At 41.6% G+C, this 14,065-nt stretch overlaps 1 protein-coding gene across 10 annotated transcripts in view; it reads left to right on the plus strand.

Moving 5' to 3' along the window:
* Window positions 1-14,065, plus strand: part of LOC308614814 (A-kinase anchor protein 13-like) — a 360,148-nt gene that overhangs the window by 306,021 nt on the left and 40,062 nt on the right. For all 10 annotated transcript variants that reach the window (XM_081229549.1, XM_081229552.1, XM_081229551.1 and 7 more), the window contains 2 exons: window positions 11,764-11,831; window positions 13,978-14,044. In XM_081229549.1, coding sequence (XP_081085675.1) covers window positions 11,764-11,831; window positions 13,978-14,044 — 135 coding nt within the window. The remainder of the gene's footprint in view (window positions 1-11,763; window positions 11,832-13,977; window positions 14,045-14,065) is intronic.

The raw sequence follows: 14,065 nt of genomic DNA on the forward strand, positions 1-14,065 counted from the left end.
TTACATTTAACTACCAGTAAGTATGCATTTGAGTTTCTTATCTTCAGTTACTCAGCAAAGATCAGTTGCCTGAACTCTGCAAGGCACTGTGGTTCATTCAAAAGCAGTTCATCAACAAATATTCACTGAGCAGCCGAATGTGCCAGGCTCCTTTCTCATGCTCTTTTTCTTAAAACTGAATATATTTGACATGTAACGTTGTGTAAGCTTAATGCAAAGCATTAATTTGATGCATTTATATATTGTAATCTGATTGCCATTGTAGCCATATTCAGCACCTCTATCACATCACGTGATGATCCTTTCTTCTTAGTGGTTGGAATATATAATTAGAGGCACCTTTCTCAAGTTGCTTATTACACAGTGGCTTATAAGAAGAGTTCTCGGGACTTCCCTGGTGGCGCAGTGGTTAAGAATCTGCCTGCCAATGCAAGGGACATGGGTTCAAGCCCTGGTCCCGGAAGATCCCACATGCCGCAGAGCAACTGAACCCGTGCGCCACAACTACTGAGCCTGTGCTCTAGAGCCCGTGAGCAACAACTACTGAAGCCCACGCGCCGAGGGCCCATGCTCTGCAACAAGAGAGACCACCGCAGTGAGAAGCCTGCGCACCACAATGAAGAGTAGCCCGTTCGCCGCAACTAGAGAAAGCCCGCACGCAGCAAAGACCCAGCGCAGCCAAAAAATAAAGAAATAAAGAAGAGTTCTCAAGGTATAATCCTTGGTACTTACTCATTGCAGCATTATTCATATTGTGGAAAATTTTAAAGGAACTAAATATCCAACAGTAAAATATATATTCATCAGGTGGAATATTAGGCCAATTGTAAAAATAGAATAGATCAAAGGTCAGCAAGCTTTTTCTGTGAAGGAACTGGTAGTAAGTACATTAGGCTCTGCAGACTATTAGGTGTCTGTGGTGACTACCCTACCCAGCTCTTGCAGCACAAAAGCAGCCATAGACAAGACATAAATGTGAATGTGACTGTGTTCCAGTAAGTCTGTATTTACGAAACAGATGTGGGCTGACTTTGGCCCCCAGGCCACGGTTTGCCAGCCACTGGGATAGCTCTGCAAGTACAGACAGATTTCCAAGACATTTTGATAAGTTGAGAGGCAATAAATAGAACTGTATGCATGATCCCAATTTATAGAAAGCAGATAAGTAAACAGTAATTGTTCACGTAGATGTATAAGAATATCTAAAAGGATATACACCAAACTGTTAACAATTTGAAAAAGAGGTTAGGAGAGGAGAGATTGAAGGGGACTAAGTTTTTATTTTATACTTTTGTGTTTGAATTTTTTAAGACTGTACTTAAATATTGCTTCTCTGAGTAAAACAAAAATGTAAACATCAGATCACTGGTAGTTTCAGAGGTTTTTCTGGTTGTCAGCTGGTCTCTCATGAAAGAGCAAAATATGTTGATGTTGAATGAAGAACTTAATGACAAAGAGCAAAATGATCTCTGGAAAGCAGTCAGCCTGACAGAAGACCTACGGAGAGTTGCTCTGTATAGCACCAGCATGAATAAGAAGCAGCATCGTTGATTCCACCAACTCTCAGTTCTGAGATGTGAAGTGAAATATTATCAGAAGGTTTAGGGACAAAAGAGAGAGAAAATCTTGTTTGAGGACCCAAAGAATCCTTTTCTTTGTGCTATAGAGGACCATAGGTTTGTGGTTATAGTGAGTGGATGACGCTTTCCATGACTAGCTCCAGGTAACTTTTCAATTTAAATGCAGGCTGGAAAAAGTCTAATGTATGTCAGTGTATGAAACATCTTATCATTGTCATTGATTTTTGAGTATACATTATTTCCAGGTTAAAAGAGTTGAATTATACTCTCCTTGACTGTATCGTTAGTCTGTGTTAGACTACAGTGACTACTGAACCTGCAACTGACATATGATTGATTTGTCAGGTAGCAAAAATGCCCACTATGATGTAGGAGAACACACCTCTTTTTTTTTATTGTTGTTGTTGGTTTTTTTTTTTTTTTTTTTTTTGCGGTACGTGGGCCTCTCACTGTTGTGGCCTCTCCCGTTGCGGAGCACAGGCTCCGGACGCGCAGGCTCAGCGGCCATGGCTCACGGGCCCAGCCGCTCCACGGCACGTGGGATCTTCCTGGACTGGGGCACGAACCCTTGTCCCCTGCATCGGCAGGCGGACTCTCTACCACTGCGCCACCAGGGAACCCCCCGAACACACCTCTTTTAACCAGGCATCCTAAACCCAGTTTTGTTTTTTTCATACCTTTTCCTATGAAACATAAATAGAAATTCTCTTTTATTGGACTCACTTCATGATGAAATACAGCTAGGGCACCTCAGACTGTTGAACTGCTTTATGCTGTCAGTATAGCTTTTGGCAGAACTCCCCCTGGAGAGGACACCTGGGGTACCTTTTGAAAACTTCTATGGCCCAAGGATACCAGAGCAACCCATGGAGAATCACTTGTGTGGGGTCTAGTACTGATGAGGAAAAAACAGACTTAAGAGGTTTGAGGGCTTCCCTGGTGGTGCAGTGGTAGAGAGAATCCGCCTGCCAATGCAGGGGACATGGGTTCAAGCCCTGGTCCAGGAAGATCCCACATGCCGCGGAGCAACTAAGCCCGTGCGCCACAACTACTGAGCCCGTGCGCCTAGAGCCCCGTGCTCCGCAACAAGAGAAGGCACCACAATGAGAAGCCCACACACTGCAACGAAGAGTAGCCCCTGCTCGCCGCAACTAGAGGAAAGCCCGCACGCAGCAACAAAGACCCAACGCAGCAAAAAATAAAATTAAAAAAAAGGTTTGAGAATTGTAGGCTAAACAACTCAGCCACACATCTGTGTAGTAATTAAATAGTTTGGTAGATAGGACAGTGGTTTTCAGAATGTTTTTTGTGGAACTGGTGTTTTGGAAGTTCCAGATTTTTGGATTTAAACTAATTTAAAACGCACTTAACAATATACATGCTCAAAAGTGTAACCAAATTTTAACATCAGCATATTAACTGTAGCTGTCAGTCTATCTACTTGTTTGGATTTTTCCTTCCATCTCGAATTAATTGAAGAACGTAATATAATTGCAAGGCAAGCCATTTTTTTAAATTGCTAATATTTGTACCAGCTCATCTATGAAAATGAGGATATTCTCTATGTTATGTATGCAAAACTAAATACAGACATAAATTAGATACTGAGGTAGTTATGTGAATTCCAATTATAATATGCACCTGATTTCTCATTTTTGGATCCATCAAAACAACTTCATTTTCTCTTTTATTGACTTCGAAAGTAAATGTTAAAATTATAGTTCAAATATCTATACTAAATATTTTACATATTTGATAGCACACAATATAACAATATTTTATTTAAGACTTTTTAAAAGTAGAAAATCAGTAAAATAGGTCGACTACTAGTTTTATGCTAACAGTGTTTATAATAAGTAGGATGGGGTATTTTGGTTTAATTTGTAATTTTTAATGTTAAGTCACCTCAGGTGTCTATTTCTTTTGGAAGCAGATTATTTCATGGAGTCCAGTGTGTCATCACAAGAATCTTTTCTGTTTGGAGAATCAGTCTGGGGGAGGAAGTATAGTCATCATGTCCTCTGCCAGCAGTTCTTTGATTTATGGAAATCACTTGATCAAACTGAAAATGTCACAGATTATCTTAGTTCTACCCGCTTAGCAAAACAAGCAAGAAAAGTTAATGTTTTTCAGTTTAAACTGAAAGAATTAAGGGACTTCCCTGGAGGTCCAGTGGTTAAGACTCTGTGCTTCCAGTGCAGGGGACGTGGGTTCAATCCCTGGTTGGGGAACTAAGATCCCACATGCCATGTGGTGTGGCCAAAAAAATTTTTTTTTAATAAAATTTAAAATAAATAAATAAACTGAAAGAATCAGACGGCAAAAAGGAACTGTTTGATAGGGCCTGATTATTACTCTACTATGCACCTAAGGTGCAAAAATACATTTTTAGTTTAAATACCACCCCACCTCAGAATCTTAGGGGCTACCTATCTCAACTATACCTTTGCAGTCCACTCCAGAGGTAATGTTGAAATAAGCTCGACATTTAGTGGTGGCATTAAGGTCTGTTTGTTGACAGGGTGCTGCCTACCACTTAAAAAAAGAGGGAAAAAAATCAGGGCTTGAAAGCAAAGGAACAACATGTAGTAATCTTCCCAAAGGAACAAAAGTAATGGGCTGGTTCTCTCCAGCTTCCTGAAGAACAGTGCCTGCAGTGCATGTTTGTGTGTGTGAAGCACCATCTGTAACCTTGGCAGGAAGTGGAAAATATGAGTAATTTGGGGACTCAGAATCTCTTTTCCCCCCTCCCTCCATCCCTTCTCATGTCCAGGATCTTCCCAGGGGTCTCAGGAAACATAGCATCCCTCCAGTTCATTTAACTCCCGGGAAACCCTTGTGCTCTTAGCTTCCCTTTTTTGGTTTAACATTAACCCTGTTTGCTGACCCTGGAGCCTCAGACCCCAAGTGGCTGCTCAGTCAGTTTTGACTCGTGGTTTAGAGAGATCAGCCGCATGGTTCGTCATGGTTATATGTGACAATGGCTGATGTTGATCTTCGCCTGTTTTTCAAATGTCTTTATTCACTTTAATATATCTTTTTGCATGCAAATATTAAGAGATGCAGCAGGATAGAATTTTTAAAACAAATCAGCATCTCTTGACCCCGGTAGAACACACCTGGAGCCGTCTGAAGTCATAGCCGTGGTGAAAGCTGAGTCCCTTTAGGTGGAAATGGTCAGGATCACAGATGCTAGAACTAGCAGGGGGCAGGAGCGAAGCCTCCCTGTAGCTCCCCTGCAGTCCTACTCCTGGAAAACAGACAAATGGTGAGAGCAGGGGCTGAAGCCCCTTGTCGGGACTGCTTCAGAGTAATTTAAGTTATGAGAAACTTGACAGGGTTGTGTGTGTGGTTTGTTTGGTTTTTTTTAAACTCAGCCAAAACTCTACCCTTATTTTAGGATTTCAGTGACTTTAATGAAGAAAGAAGAGCGTCTTTCCAGTTCTTCTTGTAGTTATGTAAAGCTTCCCTTGAATAATCAGCTGTTCTTTCCAGCTGCCACAAATAATTTGGTCTTTGGAATGCTTGGTGTGGGGAGTCTTTCAGAGTATGGAATCCGTTCTGTTCAGGGTTTTTTGGATCCTGCCAGTGGTTCTGTTTTGTTTGCTTTAAACAGATGTAAAATGATATTGAGATTATTGTGTATTTATTTTCTGTTGTGTTAGCAGCTTCTGAGTACTTTTGTGGTAGGTTGGTTCTCTTGATTAAAAAACAAGTGGACCAGCTGCAATCTAAGTAGGAAACATAAGAGTTTAGAATGTGTGTGACGATTGGATTCAGCTTTAGATTTTATCCGGGAAGACAGCTCTCTAGATAGGCAGTTTTCTCGTATTTAGAATTCATTGCTTAGATAGTAAAATACATATAACTGATTAAGGAAAAGAAGTTCATTTAGGGAAAAGGAAGGTGAAAGAGCCTAAGCAATAAAGTCAATTCTTATCCAAACAGAGTACTTTCATTTTGGTTTTTGTTTGTTTACCAGTATTCTTCTGAAAACTGCTGCTAGGTGAGCACTTCAGCTAAGATGATTTCGCTCATTTGTGGCTTTCCTCTTGTCCTGTACATCAGCATTGTGGTTATTACACTAACTACCAAGAATATCTTACAAGGCTTTTGTATCTACACTCTATCAGTCCAGACCAGGCAGTGTCTCACACTCCCCAAAGAATTTAAACAAGAAGTTGTGGAAATAATTTTGGAGCGTGTATTTCTAAATTGTTGGTATTTAAATGTTTTTTGTTGTTTTTGTTGTTTTGTTTGAGTTTTCTGGGTTAGGGTTGACACAATAGGAAGCAGTTGCACCTTTCTCTCCTTAAAGTTAAAAAACTCTCCAATGTTTATCCTTAAGAAGGGTCAGAGAATTTTCCCCAGATGGATTTTGCTGCTCAGGCCTGTCTCTAGGAGGAGCTCTTCAGCACATCGCCCACTGGACTGAAGTGGCAGAAGAGCCCTTCCTTCAGGTCCCCAACACAACTCAAGGTGAATCCTTCCCTTAACAGGGAGGCCTGGAATATGCCATGCTGTAATTTCAATTTGGCATGGCCACTCCTCTTTCCCTTCTTAATGCTGATTTTCTTAAGCCAGTCTCTCTAACGCGTTGTTTGATTTTTCTGCTGAAAGAGAGTGTATAGTATATAACAGTTCACCAAAGATCTGGTGGCAGAGGTTAAAAAAAATGCAGCAGCAGATAGATGATAGCTCCCAGTCATGTGTTTTCCTTCATATCCTTTTATTTGATGCCTCCTTGTAGCAAGAAAAGAAGTTGAAGGCTGGGCTGTTTGCTTTTAAGTTCAGAGGAGTCTAATTAAGGGTCAGCTCTGTTCCCATAAACCACTGTGCCAAGACCTTTTTGAAGAACTTTATAGAATGAAAGTATATTACTGCTATCAGGAAATCTTTTTGAAAAATAAATAAAAGGCCAAATAATTATTTGATCTCCCTAACAACATGGTATAGTTTGTGACAGAGAGCTTGAAAGTGTATTAGATTTGTCTTTGATTCTTAAGTTCTCAGTAATTGTCTGTTTTCCAAAACAGAGGTTTTAACCACATGACTTTGGCTGATGACAGTGGGGCGGACGTTTCTAAATTACCCACGTATACCACTAAAACCATTGCCATGAACTGAGTCCAGGACAGCCTGGTAACAAGTAGAGTGGTTTGCAAGTAGGTACTTGAGTAAGTTAAGCAGACATCCATGCAAACTGTTTATCTCTAAGACTTGTGACCATGTTAATAAAGTATATTAAAATTTTCAGCTGGGTTGTGGGTTTGGGGACATGTCTCAGTTAACTAAAGTGGATTTGTATGAAAAGTTGTTTACTGGAAGTGCATTTTAAATATTACTTCTGCTTTTATGATTCCTCAATTGCAGTTGTCTTTTAAATCTCAAACACTGGCCTGAGAACTTGAATATTGCCAAAATCTGTGTAAAAGTGATTGTACCTTTCCCATTGTTTAATTCTCTATAGGGTGATGGAACTGATGGGGAGGAAAGGAACAGGAAGAATGCAACTTGAAAGCAAGTTCTGTCCACGGTGTACTAGTTGGTCATTTTTGTAGATCAGAATTAGTGGCAAGTTCTCAAGCAAATCCACCACCCATGAATGTTGCCCATTCATGCCTAAAATATCGATTTTCATTACAGCAAAGGAGAAAATGCTGTTTTTTAACTGGAATATAAGATAATAAAATCTAATTGAAAATTGTTTTATATTTGTTTTAAAAGATAAGCAAATGCAGGGAGCTTTGAAGGAATTAGAATTGGGGTTTTAAAAAAGAACACACTAATATAAAATAGTGCATGGATAACATAACCAACACCTATGTGCCCATTACTCAAGATGGAAAAAAAAGTAACATTTTGTCATATTACTTTAGACTATTTTTCAGTTTTGAAGAAATAAACCATTATAGTTAAAGTTAAATTCCCCTGTTTCCCTGCCTAATCCCATTCCTCTTCCTTCCTCCCCAAGGCAAACACTATCATGAATTCAGTGTGTATGTAGCCAATGTTTTATAACTATCTTATATATAAACAATATTAAAAAATTTTTTTGTTTTTAGTTTATTTAAGTGGTACTATACAGTGTATCTCATTCTGTAACTTGCTTTATTCTCCTCAGCATCATATTTGGGGGATCCAGACAGGATATTGAAACACGTGGATCTAGATTATTGACTTCTAACTCTTATATGGTATTTCATTTTTGAATATATCTAATCTGTTCCACTGTTAAGTCATTTGGGTTATTTCCAATTTCTGTCTGTTACAAACAGTGCTGCAAGGAACATCTTTAATTGTACTTGTGTGTATCACCAGGCTATATACCAAGAAGGGAATTGCTAATTCATAAAGTGAGCACATTTTTACCTTTACTGGATGTTGCCAAATTACTTCCCCAAATGGATGTACCGTCCATCGGCAGATGATGCGAGCTCCTGCATCACCATATCCTCACCAGTACCTAGAACTGGCAGACTTTTATTTTGGCCAATCTGGTTGGATGTGAAATGATATTTCTATGTTGTTTGAGCTTGCATTTCTCTAATGTCTAGAGAGCTTGAGCACCATTTTGTATTTTTTTGTGAATTGCCCGTTCATAGTCTTTGTATTGTTTTTCTGTTTGGTTCTTTGTCTTATTGTTTTATGAGGAGTTTTAAACATTTTTAAGATGGTGTTGGATATGGCACTACCTTTAATTCCATTTCAAAATGTGTGTTTTTCTTTGTCCATGATATGAATTCATTAGTTTTCCTCATATTCTTATCACCCATGTTTTAAAGTATATTTTGTTTAAGTAAAATGGAGTAAAGAAGAGATTCTCCTAGGTTACCTAGGCAAGACTCAAGAGAGGGTAAGGAAGAATGGGATTAAAGAAGATGTATGTGAAAGACAGAGGGAAAAGATGGGGAGGGGAGCTGGAAAGCCTGTGCATGAGAAAGAGATGATGGATCAACAAGACCACTCCGTGGTCCCAGGCATCTGTGTAGCAGGGGAGGGGAGACATGTACCCTGAGTAAGGATAGTGGGGCCGATGGGGGGGAAACACGTTCTGTCTTACTAGAAGATGAATATAGATGTTTGCCTCAACTACTTTGTTATACTTCATGCTGTGGGTCTAGCAGCTTGGAGCTCACCTGCCCACCCCTCTCCCTCCTTCAGACATCTAATGCTTACTGTGGGCCTGAGGCTGGGGGTAGGGATATAAAATTTAGAAAGACAGAGTTAGACTCCCTCCAGGAGTTTTCTGTCCAGTGGAAGAGTGTGGCCATCACAGTACAGTACCATGACAGAGGCAAGCATGGAATACCAGAAGCGTAGAGGTGGGGAGTGTTATCTTCTCTGCAGGAGTCAGAGAAGACTCCAGAGAGTGAGTCCTGCCAACCTAGTCAGGGAAGGAAGAGAGGGAAAGGGACACAAGTACGGGAAACAGTTTATTCAGAGTTCAGAGGTGTGACAGAACATGGCAAGGGGCTAAAAATGTACACAGCACGTGATGGGCCATGTCAAGGTAAGTAAGAAGTTTGGGCTTTATCCTAAAGATGATGGGGAACCGTTAAAAAAGTTTCTGAGAAGTGAGAGGCAAAAAGTTTTGAATATAAATCAATAAAGACAAACGGTCCAGCCCACCTGTTGCCTCTTTGACCCTTTCTGGAAGACCATTGGCTAGTGGGGCTTAAAGTCTTTAGCCAAAGTTCACCAAGTGTAGATCCTGGAATATGAATTACATTGCCTGATGTATGGAAGGGCATAACAGCATTGGCATCTCAGAGTTATGTGGATTTCTATTTGTGATTCTGCTTTTTTCTCTGAGTAGTAAGATGATTTCTTTATCCAAATGTATCCTTATTTTCAAGTAGCAGAGAACTAGACAATTTAATGAGGGCCAGTGGTTTCCGGTTCTTGAGAAAAATATCCTCAAAATGTTTCCTTTTGCTGATTAGAATGAGTCACTCCCCAAGGGTCTCTTTCTGCAGAGCCTTCCTTGTGCCCAGAAAGGGATGTTGCTGAGAAACCCTGGCATTAGTATTCAGTGATATATAACCCTTTTATAACTGCTGGCTTCTGGAACAGTTTCACGACTTATGTGGAACTGGTCATGATCACAGACAGTAGAAATTGCAGGGAGCATAGCATCCATATAGCTCCCTTGCAGTCTCCTCCTGGAGAAGGAAACAATGGAAATAAGAATAGAGCTGTGACTGAGATAAAGCCTTCCAGGTTTTTTCCTCTTGTTGATTCCCTGAGTGAGCCTTTCCCAGGAGAGTCTCTCATGCTGCCATTGGTAAATGGGTGTCTCTTCTGATGGTTTAACATCAGAAAAATGACCAGACAGTGAATTTCACTTGGGGTGGAGCTAGAAGAGCTTAACTAGATAGAAGGCTTGGTAGGCCTGAGAGTAAAAGGCCCAGAATACTTCACCCCACCCCACTTCCAGACAAGTTCCCGCTCTGGGCCATCCTGTCAACAAAAGTAGAGTTGCTCCCTATCGCCTCTTTTATGGAAATAGCTTCAGCCAAGATTTCTCCAGTTGGAACTTTCCCTAACCATGCCCTGAAGGATGGGTCTGTCCTAGTGATAATTCAGATGACTAAGTTGAAAACTCTTCTGCAACACGAACCTTATAGAACAATCTAGTGGATTTACTTGGAAAATTATCTCTTTCTTCAAGAGATGTAGCCTAAGGAGTCTTATAGGATCACAGAGAAAAGGAACTTGGGGAAAGATGTAGTACTTCCTTCCATTTTATAGGTCTGAGGAAACTGAGGCCTATAGAGAAGGAACTTGCATAGGGTAACATTAACTAATTAGGAGAGCCAGGACCTAAATCACGTTTAGTGTGATGGTTGTTCTTCTAGTACTCCTTTTAGTGTTGATAAGATATTTGACATGCTGTAACCTAGGTTGTGTCAGGGCACTTGGCTTTTGGATAAAATAGACATAAGATCTCAAACAGACGTTTGAGTAGGTGGCATGAGCCAGGCATTATGCTAGGGAGACCTAATTAAGGATTCGGCAGCAGATGAAGGGACCCTGCCCTAGAGGAGCACTCAGTGGAGGAGAAAACCATAAGATTATCCAACGCATTGTGACTGGTGGTGTTAGGGAAGAGACCTGTGAACTGAGTAGGCATTGAGGAAGGAATGGGGAAAAGCCTCTGGGGTCTGGGGTTCTGGCAGTCTCCATTCTAGTATCCTCGTAATCCGTACGTAGGAACCAGGAGAGCATCCTGGCCCATGATTCATGGGTTACCATAGGCAGGACCTATGGTGCTTCCTGAATCAGGGTGTGAAGCGTTGCCTGATGGGTGGTATCTTGATTTTCTCAGGCAGTCCTTTCCTGGAGAGATGCTCGACCTCTGACCTCCTGGCACAGTTCTGCTTTATGACTTCATAGCAGCAGTACAAGCTGATGATGACCCTTGTGAGGCAGAGAGTGGGGGGGGGGTTGGTTTACATAAGTGGCCCTTGTGGGTCAAGGAGTGAGAAATAAGAGTTGAAATAAGTTCGTGTCCTTGGAGGATCGTGGGCTGTGCTCCATCTTTCTGGAAATGTCCGTTCATCTTCAGGAAGTCTCCTACTTCCTCTCGAGTGAGGGCTCCCAGAGGTACTTTATTAGGGTGGTTCTGATGACCTTTCTTCTGCGGCTCTTGACTCAGTCGGGGTGTTGCAAAAAGTTCAGGGTAGTTAGGTTTCCAAGTCAAAGGACATAAATAGGTAGATTTTCAGATTCACATTCCACCTTTGACACAGCCATACAGATTTCACAGCCCCTGTTAAGGGGCTGTATTTATGTATTATTTGTGGGTGTTATTAAACGTATATGTAAATGTCTATATATGTAAATACATATCATTTATGTATTATTTGTGACTTAGACTCACATATTGACAGCAGACGCTTTCACTTTAGTTTTGTAGCCTCTCAGCTTCCTGCCCGAGAAGATTCAGATTTCTAGTTTTTATTAATCAGTAATCACATCTGCTCTTGTTTCTCCTCCAAATGACATCTCATGCCTGCTTCCTAGAAGAGGGCTGCAGTCTGTAATTTCGGCTAGTCACATTCTGACCTGTGAGCGACTTCACCTGGCAGTCTGTCGGTTGCTGTGGCAGTGGAAAAATCAGTCTGGGGGATCTGTTTGCTGTGTATTAATGTCACCTGGGGTTTTGCTCTCTTTTCAGGTTGTAGTGCTTTTGTCCACAAAGGCTGTAGAGAAAGTCTGGCCTCCTGTGCAAAGGTCAAAATGAAGGTAAGACATTTCTGGCTAAACCAATAAGATCTTCAGAGATGGGAGATTCGGGGTTGTAGTTTTTGTTTATTTTCATCATTTGGTACCTACTTTGAGACTAAAATAACCAAAAATGATTTTTCTCTTCTTAACACACTCGGGAATTTGTGGCTTTTGGAAGGTAAAATGGTTTCAGAGCTTCTCCATGTTAAATGCACATTTCTCTGTGATTTTAATCTGTGTCGCCGTTGAAGTGGTTTTCTTCTTAACTGTGTCTGCAGACCTCCTCTGCCTTTCACACGCCTGGCTTCCTTCTTCAGGACCATGAGGGCAGCAGGTGGAAATCAGGGGCTCTGACACGCTGATGGGCTGGGGAGTGTCAGGGTTAAACGGGCCTGTCTGGCAGCACTTTTCTCCACAGGCTCGTGTGGATCACATGACAGGAGCAGGAAGTGTATGATGGTACGTGCTCTGAGTATGCAGCTGTGTGATAACAGGCACTGCATATCAGAGCCCTTAAAGAAAGAGTACGAGGCTGGGGGCAGATGGGCGTTTAGGTGGCCTGTGTGGTTTTCAGTGTTGTAGTCACTCATAAATGTCTTTGTTCCTTGTCAGAAGAGTGCTCTCCAGCTCCATCTACACAGATGCTCAGCATGCGGTGTGCTTCCAGTAACCAAACGCATTTATCTAGTGCAGTGGCCTCAAACTGGAGTGTGCATTAGAATCACCTTGGGGCTTGTTATAAGATGACAGTGGGCCCCACTCCCAGAGCTTCCAATTTGGCGGGTGGGGAGGGGCCAGGAACTTGCCTTTCTAATAAGTTCCCAGATGATGCTAATGCTGCTAGTCCGAAGACCACACTTTGAGAAGCACTGAACTCTAGTGTAAAGATGACAGACCTCTGTACCCCAGATCTTATTCAGTCCATGGACATAAATTTTGTTTGGCTCATGGAGTAATTTTTTTTTATTTGAGTTAGTGTATTTATTGAAAAATCGTATTTCACACCAGTTTGGATTTCCGATTTCTCCTGAAGAAATGGAAGATCTCACAGCCCTGGTATTTCCCCTTACCCAGAATTCCCAATTCCCACCTTGCTCTTTTTCTTTTTCTCCATAGTACTACTTATCACCTTCTTAGGGTCTACTTAACAACTGTATTTATTGTATTACATTTACTTTTAATGATCTGTACCTTCCCCCCACTAGAATGTATGCACTCAACTTGCCAAGTGATCCATCAATAGCTCCTAAGCACGTAGAACAGTATCTGGCCTGTAGTTCCTTAAATGTTGGAGAGGTGGGTGGTGGGTGATAATCCACTGGGGCTGAGTGACTGCTGCCTCCTCTAGACAAGATATACAAGCCCCAGCCTGCCACTCCCCACCTCCTCCAACTCGCCTCTGTCCTTTGTTACCTGCCCGACCCCACAGGCATTTGAGTTTGTGATCTCTGGTAAGACTGCTGTTACTGTGAATGTGCTATAGAGAAGGAGAATGATAGGGATACAGCATATCCCATAGAAAAGAATGTAACCTGAAAGGGGGAGTTCCATTTTAAATGGACCCTTTTTCACTAATGATTTATCTCAGACTAATTGCTTCAGTCTGTAATTTCTCACAGTGTCTCTGTTCCATGCTACAACAAAAGTCTTAAAATTAGCACTTTACCTAAGAATTATTTAACACCTTATAAATGCGAGTCACTGGAGAAATAGAAACAAAAAAGGCACAGATGCCGCTCTTAAGGAATCGGCATTCTGGTGGGGAAGATGGACAAGCAGACGATGACCATAAATAAGGAAAAAACTAGGCGGGGGCACATGCAGGATTCTAAGGGGTGCCAGTCACTGCCTCGGGTGAGGAGAAGAAAGAAGCTAACAGATGGCTCTACCAAGGAGGGATTATCTTGAAATAGAAGAATGTCATGCCTGTGAAGGTGAAGAGAGCATTCCAGGCAGAAGAGACGGCATTTGCAGGATCAGAGTGCTTGGCGGGTTCAGAGGGGAGCCAGAGTGGGTGGCTTATCTAGGACTAGGGTGCTGAGGACCATTGGCAGGAATAGAGCAGGGAAGTAAGAGCAGCTGGCTTCCTGCTCTAAGCCTCTTGAAACTTGACAGAAGATAAATTGTAAATGCAGGGTTCACTCAGGCTTTCTTTTCCTTTCAGCAGCCCAAAGGGAGCCTTCAAGCACATGACACATCTTCGCTGCCCACGGTCATTATGAGAAACAAGTGTAAGTAGCTCGGCCCACGTC

Source organism: Mesoplodon bidens (assembly GCF_964165515.1).
Source record: "Mesoplodon bidens genome assembly, chromosome: 3".
In the NCBI taxonomy this organism is placed as follows: Eukaryota; Metazoa; Chordata; class Mammalia; order Artiodactyla; family Ziphiidae; genus Mesoplodon; species Mesoplodon bidens.